Genomic DNA, 25,257 nt, shown 5'->3' with positions numbered 1-25,257 from the left:
TGAACAACAGTCTCTCCTGTCATGAGGAGGAGAGGTGTGGAGGTGAACTACAGTCTCTCCTGTCATGAGGAGGAGAGGTGTGGAGGAGGTGAACTGCAGTCTCTTCTGTGGAGTCACGAGGAGGAGAGGTGTGGAGGTGAACTACAGTCTCTTCTGTCATGAGGACGAGAGGTGTGGAGGTGAACTACAGTCTCTCCTGTCATGAGGAGGAGAGGTGTGGAGGTGAACTACAGTCTCTTCTGTCACGAGGAGGAAAGGTGCTCTGAGACAGCAGTAGGGCTTAAGGAGGCACTCTGGCTTCTTATTCCAAATAGGGGAGGGTTTGTTTTTCTTTTATATTATTTTATATATATATTTTTATATATTTTTCTTACATATTTAAAGGCACAGTATGCGTGTTTTTTATCAGCTCAGCTCACACACACACAAACATTCTTCATGGCCGATAGAGCCTTCAGTAAACATTGCAGCTTGGAGCGGTCTCTTCACCTCCCAGCCCTCAGAAACTCCCAGATGAAAGCCCAGCGCTTAAGAAAAGCCACTGCAGAAAAGCATCCACTTGTTCAGGCACGTGGAAAATGTTGCCAAATAAACGAGGGCAGTTCATGTGTCATACGCATGCAATATTCAGTCTTTGAGTCAGACACTGCTGGCCGATCGATGCACGCTGACCTTGCCCTGTCTTGAAATTACACAGCAATGGTAAAACAATCTCAGAATGGCCATGGTTAATATGACACAGCGGCCCCTTCGGTGCCATATGCAAACTGAGCAGCACAAAAGAAACATCCTTATTACACGGCTCTTCTTAATCCTGTAGAATGCTCCATTCACTTGAATGGGGCTTCCCAACGTTCTGCGGTCAACTATTTTCCAATAACTGACCGTTGCTATGCAGTTAATGACCGCTGTCAAGGAAAGTGGCCTTTTCCATATCGGACGCGCCGGGGCGGGCCAGTCGGGCCGAGCCCGAGAGCTGTGGGTCTCTTCATGGTGCCGATTCTCTGTGAAATACGAGCCATTCACCTCCGGCGTCGGCGGAGGGAGAGAATATCAGAGGGAAATGTTTATGCAACAGCACGCTGAGGGACCCTCGACTGGGGCAGACGAGTACGGAGTCTCGGGACGTAATAGCCTTCTCGGGACGTAATAGCCTTCCTGCCTGCACAGCGCGCTGAAGAGGGGAGGGGAGGGGGGGAGGGGGGCGCATCAAGGTGATTGGGAGGCGAGGCTCAGACACAGGCACCATCTCACTTCATGCCCGTCTCAGGGACGGCCCAGAGAGAGACAAAAGAGAGAGAGGGAGATACACAGGCACTCAGACCAACACACACACACACACACACACACACACACACACACACACACACACACACACACACACACAAGCACACAGGCACTCCATCCATCCCCCAAGAGGGGCCACTTCCTCTTGCAACATCCCTCTCTTTCTCTCTCTCTTTCTCTCTCTCTCTCTCCCCCTCTTTCTCTCATTCCCTCTCTTTCTCTCTCTCTTTCTCTCTCTCTCTCTCTCCCTCTCTTCTAGGCTGCACGAACAGCATCATTCTCTCTCTCTCTCTGACTCACTTTCTCTCCGTGTCTGGGCATGCTTCAGGTGATAAACGAGCGTACACCTGCGGGCTTCGACCAGTACCTGATGAAGGAGCTCGTTTGGAGACAATCTCAGAGAAGCCAAAGCAAGCAGACCACGGGTAAACAAAGACGCAACACCTCCCCGAGGTTTGTTTATACATTAATAATATAAAAAAACAGACACAACAACAGAGGCACTGCATACTTCACTTCAGCACCCAGCAGGGAAGATGTCAGCGCGTAAGGCCAGTGGTGTAGTGGTCCCTGGAGAAGTGGGTATACTCTGTATTTATTTTTAAGCAGCCCATACAGCACACTGTTTTAAGAAGTGGGTATACGTAATGCCGACTGAAAAATACCTGCGTATACCGTGGACTACACCACTGCGTAAGGCTCATGTGTTCAGCGTGTGGACACCTAGATGAGTAGGGCTCATGTGTTCAGCGAGTGGACACCTAGATGAGTAGGGCTCATGTGTTCAGCGTGTGGACACCTAGATGAGTAGGGCTCATGTGTTCAGCGTGTGGACACCTAGATGAGTAGGGCTCATGTGTTCAGCGTGTGGACACCTAGATGAGTAGGGCTCATGTGTTCAGCGTGTGGACACCTAGATGAGTAGGGCTCATGTGTTCAGCGTGTGGACACCTAGATGAGTAGGGCTCATGTGTTCAGCGTGTGGACACCTAGATGAGTAGGGCTCATGTGTTCAGCGTGTGGACACCTAGATGAGTAGGGCTCATGTGTTCAGCGTGTGGACACCTAGGCCCAGAGCTCCTGCAGCACCCTGAGCCCCTCCCTGAGCAGCAGGAGCCTGAGACGAGACGAGACGAGACACTCTTCCCCTCCATCTCAGTGACTGCTCCTGAAATCACTTTTAGCTCGGACAATTCTTAATTGTCACCGGATACCTCGTCGCTATCAGAGTTTTTTTTTTTTTCATTTTCTTTCTCTCTGCCGCTCTCTCTTACACACACACACACACGCGCGCGCGCACACACACACACACACACACACACACACACACACACACACACACACACACACACACACACACACACACACACACACACACACACACACACAGGTTGGCTGAAGATTAGTAATAGCTGGATGGTAGCGAGGACTTGCCCCGGCAGTAATTGAACAGGGAGAAGAAAGATGCTGACTGAGGTCTGCATTTGAGCCGGCACGCTCCTCACATCAGACAGCACTTAATTTAGAGGAAGAGAGAGAGGGAGGGAGGGAGGGAGAGAGAGACAAAGAGAAAGAGGGAGAGAGAAAGAGAGAGAGGTAGAGAGAAAGAGATAGGGAGAGAGAAAGAGAGAGAGAGAGAGGGAGGCAGAAAGAGAGAGAGAGAAAGAGAGAGAGAGAGAGGGAGAGAGAGAGGGAGATTAGCGGAGGAGCCTCAGAGGCGCCACATTTAGACCTTCACGGTGACGCCAGCCGCTGAAACTTGTGCACGGGCATGGTGAATGGCAGAGGCACTGAAATGGGCACGGGCGTGGCGTGGCGTGAGGGGAATGAGTGGCATGGCGTCACTCTGTGCCCACTGTCCCCACTATGATGAGTCACAACTGGAGATGTGACTGGTCACCATGGTGACTGAAAAATTAAGACGCAGATTTTCAGAGTGCGGAGGGAGTTAAGATAAAGGGAGATAGAGAAAAAGAGGTAAAATTGAGAACTTCTAAATGTGCGTGGCAAATGATGTGAACATTGTGGATCAATGCGTGTTTTTAAACAGATGCAAAGCATTAAATGGAATTTGATTCATCTACCCAAAAGCAATTTGAAACAGCCGTGCCCCCTGCATCATTAGAATTGCTAAACAATTTAAATGAATTTAAACATGAATCATCAGAGTGACACCGAGATATGTGACAGTTATGAAGAAGAAAACACATGATGGTTGAGTGCCTGAAGTATGGAAATCTATCCAGCAAATACAAGTTTGGAAACTGACCAACTGGCAGGCAACACCCACTTCAAACAACAAAAGTGACAGCTGACTTTCACAGTCCTCAAACAGTCCCATCACACATCCTTTCAAGATCTAATGATAGGGAGCATATTCATAAGGACTGAATATAAAACATGCACAGGTGCAAAACTATGAGGAAGACATGCAAATGGACATAACAAGCATGTATTATTTCTCACAATTACATGATCTGTTGTGTAGCATGCTAACTAAGCGTGATCTGTTGTGTAGCATGCTAACTAAGCGTGATCTGTTGTGAAGCGTGCTAACTGAGCTAACTGAGCATTACTATTTCAATAGTTCATTCATGGCAGATTACTGAACCTCACCGTTGAGTTGGTTTAGTATGTCAGATGTTTTAGATAATTTAAACGCGACCCTTTGTGCTACTTAAGCCCAGATTCATGCAGATGGTTTCCAAGTTTCTAAGAATTAGAGCAGAACAGGCTCTATGTTTGACACTTCTCTCACAGCTCATCAAACCCTTTAACCCCTTACACATCAGCAGATAGCAGCTAAACCCTTTAACCCCTTACACATCAGCAGATAGCAGCTAAACCCTTTAACCCCTTACACATCAGCAGATAGCAGCTAAACCCTTTAACCCCTTACACATCAGTAGATAGCTGCTAAAGCATACAGAACTCGCTCTATCTCACTCCCTCCCTCTCTCTCTCTCTCTCTCTCTCTCTCACTCCCTCCCTCTCTCTCTATATCTCTCACTCCCTCTCTCTCTCTCTCACACACACTCTCAAACACACACATACACACACACACACACACACACACACACACACCACACAAACACACACACACACACACACACACACACACACACACACACACACACACACACACACACACACACACACACACCACACCACACCAAAATAGGATGTATAAAAACACACAATTGACCAATTTGATGTCTGATTCTTTCTCTATTTTTTTGGAATGCACACTCACAAAGCGAATTCATTGCCCTGTGTTTCATCTGAGAGGTAATCACATCCTGAATGAATTCATAAACATCGAGGCTTATTGCATTTGCTGTCAATATGACATCCACCTGTCAAAAAAACAGTAAATATGCGGCGTCCACACAAATGGAAAAACTATGGAAACTGACATTCTAGTGAATCATCGTCTAATTTGAAGTGAGCACTTGTCAAAAATCCAATTCTGTGCCTAGCTCAAGTGGAATGACAAAACCACATTAAATGTCTACGTTACTTCAACATGGAGCTGTCGGTGACAGAGCCCCTCTCCCCTTTGCTTTCAAACTAAGAGGATCCTGTCAAAAGAGACTGAAAAAACAATAGCTTTTTTTCCACACATCTGTTAAGAGCACAGGGGACAAGACTGTCTTTTTTTTCTTTCGCAAAAAAAGGTGACAAACACCAACGTGTTGTATCGGCGCACAAACAAGTGAAATAAACTGACGGCAGAGGCTATTCTGGGGGGATGTGTGTGTGTGGGGTGTGTGTGTGTGAGTGTGTGTGTGTGTGTGTGTGTGTGTGTGTGTGTGTGTGTGTGTGTGTGTGTGTGTGTGTGTATGGGTGTGTGTGCTTCTGCAGATCTGTGTCCATCTCTCGGCGACAATGCTGGGTGCTAAATGTAAAGCTGTCTTCGCTCCTGTCAGGGGATGGCAACACCCTGTGGTGTGGTGGTGGTGTGTGTGTGTTCATGTGTGTGTATGTGTGTGTGTGTGTGTGTGTGTGTGTGTGTGTACGTGTGTGTGTATGTATGTGTGTGTGTGTGTGTGTGTGTGTGTGTGTGTGTGTGTGTGTGTGTGTGTGTGTGTGTGTGTGTGCGCACGCAACACCCTGTGGTGTGATGGAAGGCTGGATCTAACTCACCTCCCGCTGAAATACAGTCGCTACTGGGAGACGCCAGGCGCAGGAGCCGCTGTTCAATATAAACGTTAAGCTCTAAGGCGTCATGTTTAATTCAACTTGGCTTGGGCCTCTTCCAATACTATATACTGTACATTCACAATCTAAAGAGAAAGAAACCCTGAATGGCCTATGTAAATATACAACCAGTATATAACCAGTCAGTTGAGGAAGTATCTGGAGACTTCTTCCCTGCTGGAGACCATTGGTATTCTGGGAAAGCTTTGCATTGTGGGAGCCTTCATTCCAGGCTTGGATTGACATATCACACAAACTGCTGCAGACAGGCGGTGAAAAAAGAACCATACTGTGATATGAGGCTTCGTTCTATATAGTTCTTTCAAACATTTAACTATTAGCCAAGTGACTATTTATCATGGAGGATTAGACTTACATATGGAAATAGACTTATACAAGATACAACATAACATTATTCACACCTACTCTGTTACATTAAAGGGCACCAATATGTCAGCTTCTAATTCAGCTTGAAAGGAAAAAACCGGAACCTCTAAGAAACATTCCCCACACACGTCACCACGCACGCTCTGATTCGCTATTTTTGGTAAACAGAATCAAAAGAAGGGTGAAAAGCTTCTGCAAAGTTTTCAAAGGAAGAGAGAGAAAATAAAGCGTTGGAGGCAGAGACCGGGATGAGAGAGAAAGAGAGAGAGAGAGCAAGACAGAGAATTAAGAAAAAGAATAGAACTCAGAAAAGATGGAGTGCTGTTCAACTCCTTAAAGGCACCCAGTGCAACTTTATGTAAACATTCAATGAAAAACAAACATTCAATTTCTAGTCTTTTTTACACGTAGTAAGTTTCAATAACTCCGTACCATTACATATCGACATTGAAGGAGCAAAGATGAGACGTCGTTGTGTGGTGAGAACTGATAGAAAATCGTAAACAACAACAATCGCCGGTGGGGAGAAGCCATTTTTCCATTGACTGGAATCCTGCTTTATTTATTGTAGGTTACAAAAAATAAAGAAAATGGCGGCGATTGTTGTTGTTATCGATTTTCTATCAGTTCTCACCACACAACGACGCCTCATCTTTGCTGCTTGAATGTCGGTATGTAATGGTATGGAGTTATTGAAACTTACTACGTGTAAAAATGACTAGAAATTGAATGTTTATTTTTAAGCCTCGAAAGTTGCACTGGGTGCCTTTAAGCACTGCCGAGGCTGCATAGCTGTCGTCTGCATCTGAGAGCAGGAATGTCACTTCTCATTACTGCAGACGGAGGCGTCCCCCTGCACCACACCTTAGCAGGCATCTGGGTCCACACCTTGGCCTTTCCCCCAGAACGCTCCCGTTTGGGTCCACACCTTAGCAGGCATCTGGGCCCACACCTTGGCCTTTCCCCCAGAACGCTCCCATTTGGGTCCACACCTTAGCAGGCATCTGGGCCCACACCTTGGCCTTTCCCCCGGAACGCTCCCATCTGGGTCCACACCTTGGCCTTTCCCCCAGAACGCTCCCATCTGGGTCCACACCTTAGCCTTTCCCCCAGAACGCTCCCATCAGGGCTAATTACCCGCTGGGGGAACATGGTGGGTGGAAAGGCAGAAAATGAAAAATCTGCTGCGTCTGCTTAATTAAAATCTCTGCAATTATACCAAATGGGGACAGCATCATTTAGACTCTCTCTCTCTCTCTCTCTCTCTCTCTCTCTCTGTCTCTCTCTCTCTCTCTCTCTCTCTCTCTCTTTCTTCCCCTCTCCCTCCCTCTCTCTCTCTTTCACTGTCTCCTCCTCTGTCTTCCCCTCTGCCATATGCAGTGGCTGCCTTTAGCCACAGGGTGGAACACCAAGCGTGGATAAGTGAGGGGAGGACTAATCCTTCTGACAGCTTCTCCAGCCTGCTGGGGCCGGCTCCATCCTACCAGCAAAGAAGCAATCTGGACACATCAAAACAGCTGGCCACTCGCCAGCACAGATACGGGCCACCGTTGCCCTGCTTGTGTGTGTGTGTGTGTCTGGGGGTGTGTGTGTGGAGGGGGGGTTGAGTGGGGGTGCAGTGTTTTACTCTTCACCAAATGATGCCATGCATGCTTGCACGCACACACAGACACAAACACAAACACACACACACACACACACACACACACAGACAGGCACCCTTAGCTGTCAAAAAAACACAATCATACACACTGTTTTTAAGTCAAGGAGATGGAAGTAGAGGAACAGAACCTCAATAATTCTTTGAGAGAGGGAGAGTTTATAGAGAAAGAGAGATACAGAGACGGAGAGGGTGAGAGAGATACAGAGAGGGTGATAGAGAGATACAGAGAGAGATAGAGATACAGAAAGGGTGAGAGTGAGAGATTTTTTATTTATTTATTTATGTTAATTGTGGTCAATTTGAATGTAAACATGCTTTGCCAACGTTGTATTGTATGCAGTCATGCCAATAAAGCCTTTTCAATTTGAATTTGAATTTGAATTACAGAGAGGGAGACACACTGGCCATTTGAGAGAGAAGAGGCCTTCATGTGACCCTTGTGCAAGACTCAAACAGCAAAAAAATAATAATAACGTTCAAAGAACACAGCTTTAAACTTTAATAAACATTTCACTCAAAACTTAGTCTCAGCAAGGGCAGGATTCTGAATCACTGAAGCAGGAAACATGGCGGGTGGAAAGGCAGACAATGAAAACGATGCGTAACTGAGGAATACACACACACACACACACACACACACACACACACACACACACACACACACACTCACAGAAGCTCGAGGGCTTATGTTAAATATGGACTGCTCTTTAACGCATAACCTAGCACTGTCATGTGATGAACTAGCCAGATGGTTAATTGGGTGTTGTTAGCTCCACTTCACTGATAGAGTCCTCCTATATGGTATGTATAGGAGACTATGATCACGTAGCTAGGCATTATGGGAAAGCCTAGTTGCACAAAATGACTGTGTGTCACCACAAGCTAAAATTACATGATTGTATTCTTTTTTTGTTCAATTTCTTTTACATTTCTATTTTATTAATAGAGCAGGAAAGCTTAGCAGACCTACGTGTATGCAGTATAAAAGCCCGTCTTTTCCCAAGATAGTCGGCCCCCTATAGTACCGTGCTATCCAAACCTAGGTGATGCAGCATTGATGGAGGAAATTACTTGGGGGAAAGGAAAGACACTTCCAGAGCCGTATCTTGCTTTCACATATCCAACACAAAGCGGACTTTCCCGAGCCGAGTAAAATGACATCAGCAGAGATGTCACTGCAGAACAGACCGAGTGAAATGACCACAGCAGAGATGTCACTGCAGAACAGACCGAGTGAAATGACCACAGCGGAGATGTCACTGCAGAACAGACCGAGTGAAATGACCACAGCAGAGATGTCACTGCAGAGCCGACATTAGCCTTTCAGTGGACCCCCACTTGGCTAATCGGCCTAAGTCCTACTCACAGAAGCCGCGGGGTCATTCCTCGACCACAGCAGCCATTATGGGGAGGCCGGCAGAGCGGGAGCAGTGACCATACCACTCTCTCCACTCCGCTCAGCGTCTGAGATACACACACAGACACACACACACACACACACACACACACACACACACACACACACACACACACCCCCCCACACACACACACAGTGACCATACCACTCTCTCCGCTCCGTTCTGTGTCTGAGATACGGCGCCCGTGCTGACAGAGGAACACTCCATTCATGCCTCTTAAATCGGAACAAGAGCAGGGAGAAGAAATGGAAAAAGGGAGGAAGGGAGGTAAAGGGAGAGATGGAGATGGAGACAGAGAGAGAGAGAGAGAGAGAGAGAGAAGGTAAAGGGGAAGATGGAGAGAGAGACGGAGAGGGAGAAGGTAAAACGAGAGATGGAGAGAGAGACGAAGAGAGAGAAGGTAAAGGGAGAGACAGAGAGAGAGAGAGAGGGAGAGAAAAAAAAGGAGAGAGAGAGAAGGTAAAGGGAGAGAGGGAGACAGAGACGGAGAGAGAGAAGGTAAAGGGGGAGATGGAGAGAGAGACGGAGAGAGAGAAGGTAAAGGGGGAGATGGAGACAGAGGCAGAGAGAGATAAGGTAAAGGGGGAGATGGAGAAAGAGACGAAGAGAGAGAGAAGGTAAAGGGAGAGACGGAGAGAGACAGAGAGAGAGAAGGTAAAGGGGGAGATGGAGAGAGAGACGGAGAGGCAGAAGGTAAAGGGAGAGACAGAGAGAGAGAGAGAGAGAGGGAGAGAAAAAGAAGGAGAGAGAAGGTAAAGGGAGAGAGGGAGACAGAAACGGAGAGAGAGAATGGAGGAGCAGAGTAAAGCACACGCCTGCTCAACTGAGGCCAGCTCACGATGGCAAGGATACACAATTACAATAAACAGCAGCATCTGCCGCCGAGCACCCGTGCCCACACACACACACACACAATCACACACACACACACACACAAACACACACACACACACACACACATACACACACAAACCCGCGCACATTTGGTTGGGCGCCGCCTCTCAGGCGGAAATCAGCCAAGTGGGAAGAAAGCGCTGTCTAATTACTCTCTCAGTGACAACACACTTACACACACACACACACAGACTCACAGATTCACACAAACAAACACAAATATACACTGACAAACACACACACACACACGCACACACACACACACATACACACACAAACACACACACACACACACACACACAGAGACAGACACACACACAAACAAACAAACATGTGTGTCACTGGGGGAGTATACATACAGTACTGCCAGTGCACAAGCACAAACTCCCACCAGCATCGACAAATAAATATATGGAATATAAAAACAAACAGGGTATACAGGCACATATAATGTATACACACGCTGCAGGCAGACACACACACACACACACACACACACACACACACACACACACACACACACACACACACACACACACACACACACACACACACACACACACACGTTGCAGTTACACATACACACACTCAGGCAGACATTTTGGTATTAAATTTCTCTATACACCAGCATGAGGGGGAGTCACATTTCTCTTGAGAGAAGGTGGTGTAATTTCAGCCATTAATGAACTGAAGCTTCGCCATCGCAGCCGTGAACCACATCTGACATGACTGTAATCACCTCTCCCATCTCTCCATTTAAGGGACCGGACCTGCCGCCATCTGATTGAATTTATTTTAGGATTTAAATTAGAAATGAACAAATCTTTTCCCACTAATAACATCCCCACAATGTGGACTAGCATTCGCTAGATGATAAAGGTCTTATATCAGAACTACAGTAAGCACAAACTTAAAGTTTAAACTAATAAAGGTCTTATCAGAACTTCAGTAAGCACAAGTTAAAGTTCAAACTTAAATAGAAAATGCATACATTCCATGTAATCCATCACTCTTTCACTTATTTTTTATCTATATCCACCTTTATTTATCTTTCTATGTGACATCAGGAGGCTGATAACTATAGCAGCGCAGTGTAAATATTGAACCGTTTGGCTTATTTGGAGCTCAGATAACTTCAAACCCACACGGCTGGAAGGTGATTAAAGTAGCGGAGCAGAGGATGAGAAGTTGCGAGAGATGAGAGAGCAAAGAGATGACTTTGATGAGAAAACCTCTAACGCTATTATGATGTCTGACTGTCATGTCCAGCTGCACGAGTGAAGAATAAAAAACTAGTGAAATTATAACCTTTGTGTGCAGTGGAGCTTTCTGAACTGCATCAAACATCATATGATCAAGCGCCGTACCTCACAGTACCTCACTGCAACATCAAACAGGCGGGCTTACCATAAGGACACTTTTTTTTTTTTTTTTTTTTTTCTTGTCGACTTTTACACACACTCACATTTATTGGGCGGCCACATTTTTCATGCGCCTTTCACTCTACCCTGGTTTGTATTACAGGATTGAATCGTCTGCTCCTGCATGCAGAAGTTACATTAGAGAGATATTAGTATTACTTATCAAAATGTAATATCCCTGTAAAACATACCACCCCAACTCTCCATAAACAGACAGGTTGAGTCACCTGAGCAAACAAACAAGCTGTCTCCATTTCCCCCCACATGTGGGTTTTCATGACAGACTGTCTCCTCTTCTCTAACCCATGTGACAGAGCCTGCAGAACGGCAGCAGCAGGGAGCCACAGGGGGCCCAACATGCTTTAAGCCCTTATCATCCAAGGCCCCTTTCTAATGTTTACCACATCCACTAAATCCTGTACACCCTCTCAAGCATGGTGGTGAACAGCAGGGTCTGTCAGCATACTAGGCCCTACGATGACACTGTGACATCCAACATCCAACTACCTGGGAAAACAAATAGCTGCACAGAGAGGGTCTGGAGGTTTCTGGAACTCTCCGTAAGGTCAACCTTTATTTGCTGAGGAAACGCATTACCAACTAATAAAAGACCATCCTTGTTCTCAAAGCCGTTTCTGAAAGGTTAGAGAGATTTCCGGTTTATAGAGCAATTCCCAGAGTTAAGGCAGCATTTGAATTCGTATTTTTGACATTAACTGCTTCAGCACAAATTTCTTTGAAATGTAAAACAAATAGTGTACATATAAAGAACAAGCAACTTTTAGATCTAAACTGTAGATCTAAGGCAGGGTTGTCAAGGCAACATAAGCTAACCTCTGGGTGTTGCTATTGATACTGCATTAAGTCACCTTAGTCAGGGTGTCTGCCAAATACCCTAAATATAACTATAACTATAACTATAGGACTGTATAGGGGAGATTACATTAAGCCTAAATGTAAACTATGTCACCATGCAAATCTGTCATGTTTAAATGTTCAGTGGTGATCATAAAAATTCTTAGGGCATAATTCTGTGTTGAATAAGAGCTGGACAACCACCCACCCACCCCCCCCCACACACACACACACACACACACACACACACACACTGGACACCGGACCCAGTGAACTCACCTCTCTCACACACACACACACACACACACACACATACACACACACACACACACACACACACACACACACACACTGGACACCGGACCCGGTGAACTCACCTCTCTCACAGGAGCGGCCCAGGTACCCGGTCCCGGAGCAGTCGCACACGTAGCGGTTCCAGCCCTCCCGGCACACGCCGTTGTTCTGGCACGGGTTGCTCAGGCACAGCTTGGGCGCCTCCTTGCTGCAGGAGGGCTTGACGCCCGTGGCCTTCTGCGTCTCGGCGATGCGCCGCACGTCCTTGCTCTGGCCGTCCACGAAGAGGTCGCGGATGCAGCCCACGTAGCCGTAGTTCAGAAGCGCCGTCCACACCTCCGTGGGGAACACCATGCCCATCTTGTTCTCGGGAAGCCCACCTAGGTACAGGTTGTCGTCCAGGTCCAGGATCTCGCTCTCCCCTGGAGCGGTGTATGCCGTTCGGATGGTGTTGATGGAGATGGTGCCTGAGCAAGCAAAGAGAGAGAGGGAGAGAGAGAGAGAGAGAGAGAGAGAGAGAGAGAGAGAGAAAGAGAGGGTAACCCCCAGATGAGAGGATGCCAGTACAATTAAGAATTGAGAAAGATAGAGGCTGCGCTGGTCATATTAATCAATTCAATCCTATAAACCCTGTAATTTAAATCAAGCTACCAAGCGTGTATTGAAGGCCCAGTAATTGTGAAGATTTACACACAAACCTTTAAAAATCACATCTGTCAATAAACATCAGGTCAATGACAATGGAAATCACTCAGATTTGAGTTGACTATCAATAGCAGCCCTTTTGTGGACAATTATAAACTGCTTTTACGATGCTATTTTTAGCAATACAGCAGCTTCCGACTGACTGAGGCCCAAGCCTGGAGAGTAATTCCCTATCTCCACAGCGTGCCCTGTAATGGTAAATCTCTCTTTATCTCCAGCACTGGGCTCATAAAACAGAGGGGAAAGGAGAAGAATAATGGGAGCTCCCTGTATCATTTCAGCTGAGCCATCGAACAGCCCCATCAGAGACGTCTTTTAGGGGGTGATTAACGAACTACAGGTTGTTTCTCTTCCCTCTTCCCTCGACCTTCTGTCCCTGTCCCTCTCTCACACACACACACACATAAACACACTGCCTTTTTTCCCTCTCTTCCCATCTCACTCACACACACACACACACACACACACACACACACACACACACACACACACACACACACACACACACACACACACACACACACACACACACACACCACCCTCCCTTTCTCACATAAACCGACGTGAAGTTTGTGTGTTTCGCCCCTGTGATTTATTGCTTTCATTCAGGTTTAATTCTCAATCCGGAGCCCTGTAAACAACATGGACATGACTGGACTGTAAAAGGCCTGGTGGATGGTGGGGGGAGGAGAAGGGGGTGCAGGGGCAGTGCTGCTTACACGCTGGACTACCTCCAGGTGATTCATTTGTGTATGGATCCCTCACTCTCTGCACTCCTGGCCATCACCGATCTCTAATTAATGGCTGCAGCTGGACTGGACTGACCACTGGCGATCTATAGCACCAGACTCCGAGGACCGCTCAGACCGCTGGCGATCTATAGCACAAGACTCCGAGGAACGCTCAGACCGCCGCCACGCTTTCACGAGGCCCCTGCTACGCCCGTCGAGAGGGAGCGACCAGGGGCAGCTGGGGAGCTGCAGAGGAATCCGACGTGCTCCCCTCAAAGTGACAGAAACAAGACAGCGGAGTCAACAAAGAGATTGATGGGGACCTCCAGGCTAAGGGGGGTCACACAGAGACTGCTCAGACCCGCTGTGCTCCAGCTTCATGCCAGAGATGCTTCTCCCTCACCCATTCTGACAATTCAGAGGGGATAGAGAATAACAGTGTCAAATCGCATTTCATGTTAAGTAGGAAATTAGCTGTCTATTTTTTTGTTTTGCCATTTAATGTAATGGCATGCATGACTAAGTATTCTGCAGTATTCTACTGGCTCCAAAGCTGTTTGGATAAAAAAGAACCACTTGTTCTTCAACACAGGCTGAGCTCAGATTAGCAAGCTATTGCTACTAAATGTGAGTCATTTATATTTGATATATATGAAATATTTGATTGTTGGGTAATGAAGCATCTTTGCCTTTGGAAATGTGATTTGAGGAAAACCAAAGTTCCCCCTTTAAACTATAGTTGAGGCTTTAAACTAAGACATGCGAGTGGCTCTTAACCCTCTGTCCCTTTTACACCTGCTGAAAGGTAGCAGTGGACTGAGGATTTGTGGCACAATGATTACCCTCAACTCTCTCACACACACACACACACACACACACACACACACAGGTCATGCCTCCACACATCTGTTCCAGCACCCTCCTTAGGCCACCACCAACCCTGACCTCCCTGCAGTGGAACACAGCTGCCTGGGTATGTGCAGCGCAAGAGCGCTTGGCATCCGCCGCCAGTCAGTGTGGCCAAACATCTCCCTTCAGGTTAGTGCTAACGAGCGCACTCCATCAAACTCATTAGCGGGGAAGAGTTTGGCCAGCGCTGGCCACGGCAAGGTGCACCGCAGCGAACCGCGGGTGGGGTTTATACCCCCCAACCTGCCCCCACCATAATGAAAACATTGTGTTGTGCAATGTGTGAAGTCAGCAAGATTTAAAGAGGTGGACTTGAAGAAATGGACCACATTAGGTCTTCGGGGAGCAGAGCAATTCTTTTGGGCACTTCGGCAGGAAAAAAAGAGGAGAGAAAAAGAGGAAGAGAGACAACATGAGACCAAAAAAGCGAATAATCCTGGTTGCCATGAAAACTGGGGAGGCACTGATATATTTTTATTTAAATAAGTTTGATGTGGAATTGAGGCGCTTTTGGCAAAATGTTTAGATGAGGATTGATTTCTGCATCACTGTGCTCTCTGGTGGGCTAAATGTATGATCTGACGTCAAGATAAATTATGAATAAGTCACAGCATGAAAAAAAAAACGTTCACTTTAAAGAGTACTGGAGGGTGAGTTTGCACTCCTTACTTAAAAAAGCTTTCGGGAGGACAGAGCAAGATGGCGGCTTCCCTCATAAATATTTCGCTGAGAAGATGACTCTGTGGCAGAATGAGCGAGACCTTATTGCTTCACTTCACTACTCTTGAGCATTTTCCCTGTGAGCTTGCGCGCTGCAGAGCTATGGCTTGTTGGACATGCACTGCAGCTGACTAAATTGATGTAAGTGGGGGATAAGAGGGAGATGTCAGACTCTTTCAAGACATTTCCTCCACTACCACAGTCCTGTCACTGCTCTGAAAGAAAGTATGTAAACAAAGTCGAGTTAAGTTTAAGTCATGGAGCACTCCAGTGTGTGTGTGTGTGTGTGTTTAAGTCATGGAGCACTCCAGTGTGTGTGTGTGTGTGTGTTTAAGTCATGGAGCACTCCAGTGTCCCCAGAGGGATGAGTGCCATGCCGACACTGGTGACATGAAGAATGGAACAAATTGATTCACCTAAAGCTTTGCAGAAGTATTTATAGATGATGAAGGGTCGGGAAAAGAGGAGCAACATCGCCAGGCAAACCGCGGTGGAATAAGCTAAGAGGTGTGTGTGTGCTAGGAGGTGTGTTTGAGTAGGAAGCAGACAAAGGGGTTTATCATTCAAGGGAAATTGAAAACAAAAAAAACACTGAGGAATCCTTCCTGGGGAAGTTCAGGGGATGGTAGTGTGTGTGTGTGTTAAAAGAAGAAGATGGAAAAAAGTGGTTACTCCTTTGGTAGATGTTAGCTGATGTTTCCGCCGCAGTATCTATATCTCTGTTGCACAGACAGAGTTTTCGATCTGGCTGTGATGTGTACATCAGTCTCGCTCTGCTTAGCATCTCGGCTAGCAGCGCTCCAACACTTTCAGCTACATATGTTAGGAGGGATTACTGAAATCCAGTTAAGTTGATATGGCTAAAGCTCCACAAGGGACTGGCTGGGTTTTGAGTGGATGGGCTCACGGGGGTGGTTGGTGGGCATGGGGGGTGGGGTGGGGGGGGGGGGGGGGGGGGGGGATGGCGCTTGTGTTGTACACCCCCCTGCTTTCTGCCTGCCAAAAACACAGGCAGCGACAGGGATCCCATTCTCTCTGGTCAGTGACCAAAGGGAGCTCAGAGAGAGGCTTCCGTCACACAGGAGAGCTGTGTCTTCAGCGAGAAACACACACTTAATGCGGTGTGGCTGAAAACACAATGGCTGAAACCCTCAGCACATTCACGCCCGCCTTAATGCCCCCAAAGAAGACGGGTGGGAGGTTCTGGCAGGAAGAGTGCTCATTTCAAGGAACCTAGAGCTTGCCAGAGTCTTGTTTTGTTTCGCTTTTCCTTACTGTCAATGTCATGGATTTGTTCACATTTCTTTGACCATTGCATAACTCTTTAGGCCCTAACTTAATAGATGCATACCACGGGTTCTTATGTGCAACAAAGCTATAACACAACTTAAGGCTATTTTGATTACTAGGGCACATCCGCTTGGTCATTTCAGAACATGCGCACAGACCCAAGTTCTTCAGAGACCTGACCAACACCACATTTGGGTGTGTCTGATCAAAAAGGTAGGCGTTGGGTGTGTCTGATCAAAAAGGTAGGCGTTGGGTGTGTCTGATCAAAAAGGTAGGCGTTGGGTGTGTCTGATCAAAAAGGTAGGCGTTGGGTGTGTCTGATCAAAAAGGTAGGCGTTGGGTGTGTCTGATCAAAAAGGTAGGCGTTGGGTGTGTCTGATCAAAAAGGTAGGCGTTGGGTGTGTCTGATCAAAAAGGTAGGCGTTGGGTGTGTCTGATCAAAAAGGTAGGCGTTGGGTGTGTCTGATCAAAAAGGTAGGCGTTGGGTGTGTCTGATCAAAAAGGTAGGCGTTGGGTGTGTCTGATCAAAAAGGTAGGCGTTGGGTGTGTCTGATCAAAAAGGTAGGCGTTGCATGGAAAATATGTTTAGGAAGGTTTTCTGCCACTTCCTTCTTCTTGTTTTTCAATGTGTGACAGGTGCATCTAATCTTATCACATAACACTAAGCACTGTTACTAAATTGACCATTTGATCATTTAACTCAAGCATGTTACCAAAATGGCTAAAATAATCCAGTAGTCAATTATTCATCGGAGCCTTAAAGGGACATTTTGGGATATATCAACCTGGGTCCTATTTTGGACAAATAAAGATCTAAAACGGTCCAGTATCGAGTTAGAGCGCTATAACCGGCAACAGCAAAACGTCTTTAAAATGTAATCCCATGGAGCACGCATCCATGTCAAATCAAAGCACCTGCTCCCGCCACTGACAGGCTCATGATGTAATTATAAATGTCATTGAAAGGATCCCTACAGACGTATATCTGTTTCTACAATCGTTATTAGAGAAACAGAAACTGAGACTTAAACCACAGAATTTTTGAAAATAAGCAGTTTACTTTGATGTTGATGCTTTACTGTATGCTCCTTTGCTGTCGTTCACTGTTCACCATCACACACTTCCTCGCTCTGCCCTGCTTTGCGTTGAACTTGGAAGCACATAAAGGCAATTCATCAAGGTAGACGGCATATGCAGAATCGCAGAATCTGAAAGTTTCAAAAAGCTATTTGAAAATGTGCATTATTTATATGCCATTTCAAATTATTCCTTTTGCTCTGGATATTAAATATTACCTTTGTGTATTCACCTCCTCTTGTGTTTCATGGAAGTTTTTGCTGTTTCTCGAAAATTATTAAATAATCTCTTCATTAAAATAATTCTTCAATACTTTTCTCTTGTTCTTCTGTGAGTATTTTATTATTTTGCAAGAACCTTTATGTTTTTCAAGTGATGGGTGCATATACAGTGCATTCTTTTCGCCATTGCATTAGCATTAACAGGATCTTTTTGCCGTAAAGAAATCAGGCAAATGTATTCTTTCCACGTTCCACTTTGTTTTATAACACGCACTGATATCTGTTGTACCTCAAAAAGACATCAAAAGACATGAATTCAACAGCACACCCACAAATCGATAGGCCATCTTCACCTGTTCCACAAAGGAGTCCACTACTGTAGCATCCTATGAATGCATACATACAATAAAAATTCTTCTTGACGCCTCCCTTCAATGTTGCGCCATTTCCAGACATCATCATTATGTCACGCACGTTGCTCACAGCTCATTGCCCTATTAAATTAGGGCCCATTGTGTCACTGTCTCATTCATGTGCTAGATGTGTGTGAGTGTCTGTGGCGGGGAGGCTCTACTGCTGACCCCTAGTCATTGTGATCACTATTATGACCCCTAGTCATTCTGATCACTATTATGACCCCTAGTCATTCTGATCACTATTATGACCCCTAGTCATTCTGATCACTATTTTGACCTCTAGTCATTCTGATCACTATTTTGACCTCTAGTCATTCTGATCACTATTTTGACCTCTAGTCATTCTGATCACTATTTTGACCTCTAGTCATTCTGATCACTATTTTGACCCATCAGATTGGTGTAGTGAAGGTCTTTATCCTGCGTTGCTTGTCTTCTGCTCTGTCTGGGATGACGTGTGGCTTGTGTATTAATAAAACATCTCAGATGGAGATGAAAGGCCCTGTGCGCCATATGCTTTGTGACTCACACACTTCTGGGATGGTATGTTGATTCCTGTGTGGCAGTCTGTGTGTGTGTGTGTGTGTCTTTGTGTAAGTGTGTGAACATGCATGTGTGCATAAATCTGTGTGTGTGTGTGTGTGTGTGTGTGTGTGCATACATCTCTGTGATTGAAGGTACATGTACTGTGGGTTTGTTGAATTTGTGGGTATATGTAGAGGCCTAAAAGCAGGAGGTTGTGCGTGAGTGTATGAGAGTGTCTGTGTCTTTGTGTGTGTGTGTGTGTGCGTGTGTGTGTGTGTGTGTGTGTGTGTGTGTGTATGTGTGTGTGTCCTTTCATTAATAATGAAAAAGCCAAAAGGCCTCAGGGTAAACAACCTGCTGCACATGTAAAGCCTGATGCATGTGAGGCATCTATCAGACATGAGTGGAGGGGTTTAAGGTGCTATAAAAATGTGATATGTAAGGCTAAACACCCCCTCTCCCTTTCCTCCCCAAAAATAGTCAAATAGTCATAAGAGTACAAGCAGTATTTGTTGTAGATATGTTCATCTAGGTACCTATAATTAAGAAAGTCCCTGCAGCTATTATTTCCAAAGCATATACAGTTTAAAAATACAAAACACAAACTGGGGCAGCTTGTGTTTCATGCATAAATATGTGCATCTGGGACACAGTGAAATCCTGCGAGGAAACGGTTTTGGTCACGTAAGCAAACCCAATTTGGGCCAAGCAGGAATCCCAACATTGATCAACTACTTCCTCACCAAATGCAGAAACACATTGCTCTGCTTTCTAAAAACTGTTTACCCCCCCGGTCGGGCCAATGGGCTTTTTGACTAATCATTTGAGACATGAGCACCTCAGTTGTATTTCTCGACACTCAGTTGTATTTGTTTTGACAAGATTAAATATTTCGGGTAGATGTTATGTGCAGCGCTCTTGACTGCAACACAAGTATCATAATAGCTACCGAAAAAAGTGCTCTGTAACTTTTCCATAAACGTCGGCAGATCGAAAACGATTGTGCTACTGTGGCCAGTGCATTTGTGTCTAGGCCACGTTCGGTGGGTAAGTGCATCGAGGTAAACCACCTCCCCCGACAGCCTTTCAAAGAGACAAGCTGCTTTACTGGAGGTTTCATCACTGCGCTCCTAAATGTTTAATACTCCGGTGAGAGGAGTCAAGGTGGAACTGGGTTTAGTGCCGCCGATAATGTGGTGTCTCTTAACACACCAAAAGTGGCACACACGGCGTGTCCACCTAGACTTTGTATTTTAAAGAGAGCGACAGAAAGAGAGTGAGTCTAAGAGAGAAAGAGAGAGAGAGAGTGAAAGAAGGAGAGTGAGTCTAAGAGAGAAAGAGAGAGAGAGAGTGAAAGAAGGAGAGTGAGTCTAAGAGAGAAAGAGAGAGAGAGAGAGACAGAAAGAGAGTGAGTCTAAGAGAGAAAGAGAGAGAGAGAGTGAAAGAAGGAGAGTGAGTCTAAGAGAGAAAGAGAAAGCGACAGAAAGAGAGTGAGTCTAAGAGAGAAAGAGAGAGAGAGACAGAAAGAGAGTGAGTCTAAGAGCGAAAGAGAGAGAGAGAGTGAAAGAAGGAGAGTGAGTCTAAGAGAGAAAGAGAAAGCGACAGAAAGAGAGTGAGTCTAAGAGAGAAAGAGAGAGAGAGACAGAAAGAGAGTGAGTCTAAGAGAGAAAGAGAGAGATAGAGAGACAGAAAGAGAGTGAGTCTAAGAGAGAAAGAGAGTGAGCCTAAGACAGAAAGAGAGAGAGCGAGTCTAAGACAGAAAGAGAGAGAGATTTCATCGGTGGTCCAGCTCCACTAGCGTTAGCACTCTGCTCGGCAGCCGGGCTGAGCTGAGCCCCCCGAGATCCCTGGCTGAGGTTGCCATGGAAACACAAACGGAGCTTAGCTGATGCGGGAGGAGTGAGGCTAGGAGAATGCAAAAAAGGGAGAGGGGGGGCTGGAGCGTGGGGGTGGTGGGTGCTGGAGCGTTGGGATGGGGGGGTTGGGGGGTTGAGATATGGGCCGAGATAGAAGGACCGAGAGAGAAACAAGAGAGATGCCAGCACTCGATAACAGCCGCATAAATAGTGGGAGATTGGGAAGTCCTTATCAGCTGATAAAGTGATAGATGCAGCACGGGTGACAATAGACGTCCCTCCACCCTCAATTATATTTCAAATACCAAAATATCCCTTTTATCACGCCGACATCAGGGCAGTATCACCTCCGTGGCACGGCAGGGCAAACACTCAACACTACTCTTTGATGCTTTTCTCACAGTACAGTTGCCACATCACGCATAGATATTTCATTAGCCGTTGCACGACACATAGTTCTGTTGGTAATGTGCCTCAACCACGCTTCAGGAACACCTCCACACATTAGTTGCCCATTCAGGTCCCTGGTGTAAGCGAGTTGGGTGGAGGGTGGTAGTGGTGGTGGGGCGGAGGGATAGCAGATCATGTGATGATTCAGGGGACAGCTAGTCACAGCGGCGGGGACCAGTCTGTTTTCTGTGCCAAGCGGAGGGGTGTGTGACGCGGGGGGCTGGGGGGCACAGCTGTGTCAGAGTGAGGCATGAGCCACGGCAGACTGCGCTGTTGGGCTGCTCCTCACGAGCGAGAGATCTGACCTCACACTCACTGGCGCATGACAGAGATGAGATGGAGAGGCAGAGAAAGAGAGAGAGAGAGAGAGAGAGAGAAAGGCAGAGAGAGAGAGGGAGAGAGAGAGAGAGAGAGAGCCCAACGCAGAGAAAGAGCCAAGGCCCGAGAGCAAGCGTTGAGACCCAGAGGCATAGTGTAGCATTGCAAGTGAATTCCACTGGCTCAAAATAACTGACCACAATGTGCAGTGTTGTTATAATACACAGCCACAGCATTGCAATGACATGGTTGACGCATGAGTGACGGCTTCAGAACATTGAAGTGTTGTGACAGCTCAAAGCATGCGCACTATGCATTAATCTAGATTCAGCAAGCCTGTTTAGAAAATCCCAGAATAATTGTGCTTTTCGTTCTGTTTGAGTGACCTCGGCTTGACTGGACCGTTGCTGGGCTGGCACCCCACTGCATGGTTGCAGGGGTAATGAAACAGTTAATGTCATTTCCAGCTCTGGAGATGGAGTGGAAAACATGGTTGGGAGGGTGTGTCTAATTTGTGCCGTGACATTGTGAGGCCTTGGCTGCAAGCTCACGCTAACAGATTGCTGCTTAGATAGGCAAATCAACAGGGAGTTGAGTGATGGTAACACCAGGGGCTCAGAGGGCGCAGAGCAGGAGAAGGAGGCTGAGATACCCTGGTGGAGAGAGCATGCTACACTTGCCCGAAGGAGGTAATAACTGGTAAAGCCCCTGCGTAATCTACAGAGGTAAAGCCCTGCCTAATCTACAGAGGTAAAGCCGAGAGGGATGAAAATCCACCTTAAGGATCCCCGGCTTATTTTCGGCTAAATGTTCCGAGGGAGAATCCTACAAGTTCTAGATTCGCTGAGAATAAGATATTTAGGGCGTGTTTCCAGAGTAATGAAATTCTACGAAACCTCAAGAACAGGTATACTGATTTTCATGCAGAATTGTGAGAGTTTGAGACACTGATATTACTGACAGTTGTAGAATAAGACACATAGCTTGGTGACCGTTTGAGACACTGATATAACTGAGAGCTGTAGAATAAGACACATAGCTTGGTGATCGTTTGAGACACTGATATAACTGAGAGCTGTAGAATAAGACACATAGCTTCAACACATAGACACTGTGTTCATATTTTTATGTTGTTTATGACCTACCCACTCAACCAACAGAAATCCAGAAAAAAACTCCTTCTTGAAGCAATAAAAGGCAAAGGGAAGGTACCTGATCTTCCGTCCCTCTGGAAGTCCACATGGTACCACTCCCCGTCGTTGACCTTCTTGTTGAGGGCGCGTGTCTTGGTGGTGCCCGAGCCCATGTCCAGTAGAAGGTAGAGGTGGCCCTCCAGCATCTCGATGGCGAAGAAATCCACCTTGAGCGACTGCGGGTTCTTGGCCCCTTTGATCTGGGGCTTGGGCTTCCCGTGGCTGAAGAGCAGCAGCCCGTTGGGCTCGGTGGTGCGGAAGTCGAAGGAGATCGAGCCCGTTTTCTTGGCGTTCCACTTGTCCAGGGTGATGAAGGACTCTGGCGTCTCGAAGGTGATGGGGTCGAGGGTCGCCACGTTCTCGCACTTGAAGGCCACCACGCCGTGGACCTTCATCTTGGGGTCCCCTTGCGCCGCCATCCTGGAGAGCTCCAGACGCACGTCGTTGTTTTTGTACACGACCTGTGGTAGCAGAGAAGGCGTTGTGAGAGAGACGAGAGACACAACTGAACAGATGCCATGAAAGCACATGCTTGAGACTATTTTGTTCAGGGAAAATAATGTTTGCTGAAAACTGAAACATCCTTTCAGGGCGAAAATCACACCGCTCTGCACCTGTCAATCACACCGCTCTGCATCTGTCAATCACACCGCTCTGCATCTGTCTCTCACACTGCTCTGCACCTGTCAATCACACTGCTCTGCATCATGATGGTAGTGTAACTGTTAAGAATGTATCAGTGCACGGTGTATTCATGTATTCATGGTATACGATTCACGTACGAAAGTGTTTCCTGACTATGCCAACAGAACTGTCAAAATGCAACCCGAATGCATTGCTCAGGTGTCTCCTCTCTCGGGCTGTTCCCATCCCCGCTGGCACATTCTCTCTAAGCTCTGCCAACAACCTGCCTGCCTCTCAAAGATAATGGCATGCGTCTTCTTCAGTGGAGACAGAGGGGGACGTTTTAAGGACCAGACGGTGGCCAGCGACAGCAGCACTGAGCTCCAGCAGACCTGAGCTCCGAGGACAAGTGGCAGTGCAGGAGAGCGTGCCTACCTCCACGTTCATGGATGATTCAAACAGGCAGCCCAAAAGGTCCCGTCTAATGTGCCAGCAGGTCATGCATTAGTAAAGCACTTGACCCAAAAACACGGGAAGTATTTGGAGAAAATAAATAATATTCATGTTTTATTTACATTTTAAAATGGAGTGAGTCATCTGCACGCTAAAAGCGGACTCTCAGACACATCTGCATCAGATGAGGTAACCTGCCAAACTAAAGAGGCTAGCCTCTGACAGGGTATGACTCTGTGCCATCACTTTGCCCAAAACCACTGCACTTCCTGTGTGCGTGGCAGGCCTCTGCCAACCTGATGTTGCACTATAGACACACACACACACACACACACACACACACACACACACACACACACACACACACACACACACACACACACACACACACGCACACACACACACACACACACACACTCACACACACACTCACACACACACACACACACACACACACACACACACACACACACACACACACACACACACACACACACACACACACACAGGACCCCTACACACCACCATCCATGAGTCAAGACACAAACGCACATTCACACATACACACATACACACGCACGCACGCACGCTCGCACGCACACGCACACACACACACACAAACACACACCTGGACCCCTACACATCAACATCCATGATTCAAGACACAGATACACTCACACACACACACACTCACACTCACACTCACACACACACACACACATACCCACACACACACACACTCACACTCACACACATCACCATCCATGAGTCAAGAGCACTGTGGAGGCCATCAGTCTCAAAGCTGAAACAAAACACCTTTGGGTGTGAACATCCCATGCTCTGATGCATCTTCATCAAACAAGACACCTACGTACGAACACCGACACATACAGACACACACACACACACACACACACACACACACACACACACACACACATACACACACACACACACACACACACAGACACACACAGACACACACACACACACACACACACACACAAACAAAACAGAGCGAGAAAAAGAGTGGAGACTTCTCTGGGATTAACCGAAGCTTAACTGTCTTCCATACTGAACACTAGAGGCTTCAGGTCAGACCATCTGTCTGTGGTGATGATTAGAAGAACCATGAGACAGTACAGCTGGCCCCTATTGCATGTGTGAGTGAGTGTGTGTGTGTGTGTGTGTGTGTGTGTGTGTGTGTGCGTGCGTGCGTGCGTGCGTGCGTGCGTGCGTGCGTGCGTGCGTGCGTGCGTGCGTGCGTGAGTGTGTGTGTGTGTGTGTGTGTGTGTGTGTGTGTGTGTGTGTGTGTGTGTGTCTGTGTGTGTGTGTGTGTGTGTGTGTGTC

General features: G+C 46.8%; 1 protein-coding gene across 11 annotated transcripts in view; it reads right to left on the bottom strand.

Annotated features, from left to right (window-relative positions):
* LOC308372952 (neurexin-1a-like) overlaps positions 1-25,257 on the bottom strand; it is a gene marked incomplete at both ends in the record, with an annotated part of 317,493 nt that overhangs the window by 183,066 nt on the left and 109,170 nt on the right. For all 11 annotated transcript variants that reach the window (XM_080848317.1, XM_080848320.1, XM_080848322.1 and 8 more), the window contains 2 exons: positions 12,503-12,886; positions 22,850-23,291. In XM_080848317.1, coding sequence (XP_080704443.1) covers positions 12,503-12,886; positions 22,850-23,291 — 826 coding nt within the window. The remainder of the gene's footprint in view (positions 1-12,502; positions 12,887-22,849; positions 23,292-25,257) is intronic.

The sequence above is a fragment of the Sprattus sprattus genome (assembly GCF_963457725.1).
Source record: "Sprattus sprattus genome assembly, chromosome: 12".
Lineage (NCBI taxonomy): Eukaryota > Metazoa > Chordata > Actinopteri > Clupeiformes > Clupeidae > Sprattus > Sprattus sprattus.
Note: the sequence above shows the minus strand (reverse complement) of the source record. Positions and strands in the feature narration are given on the sequence as shown.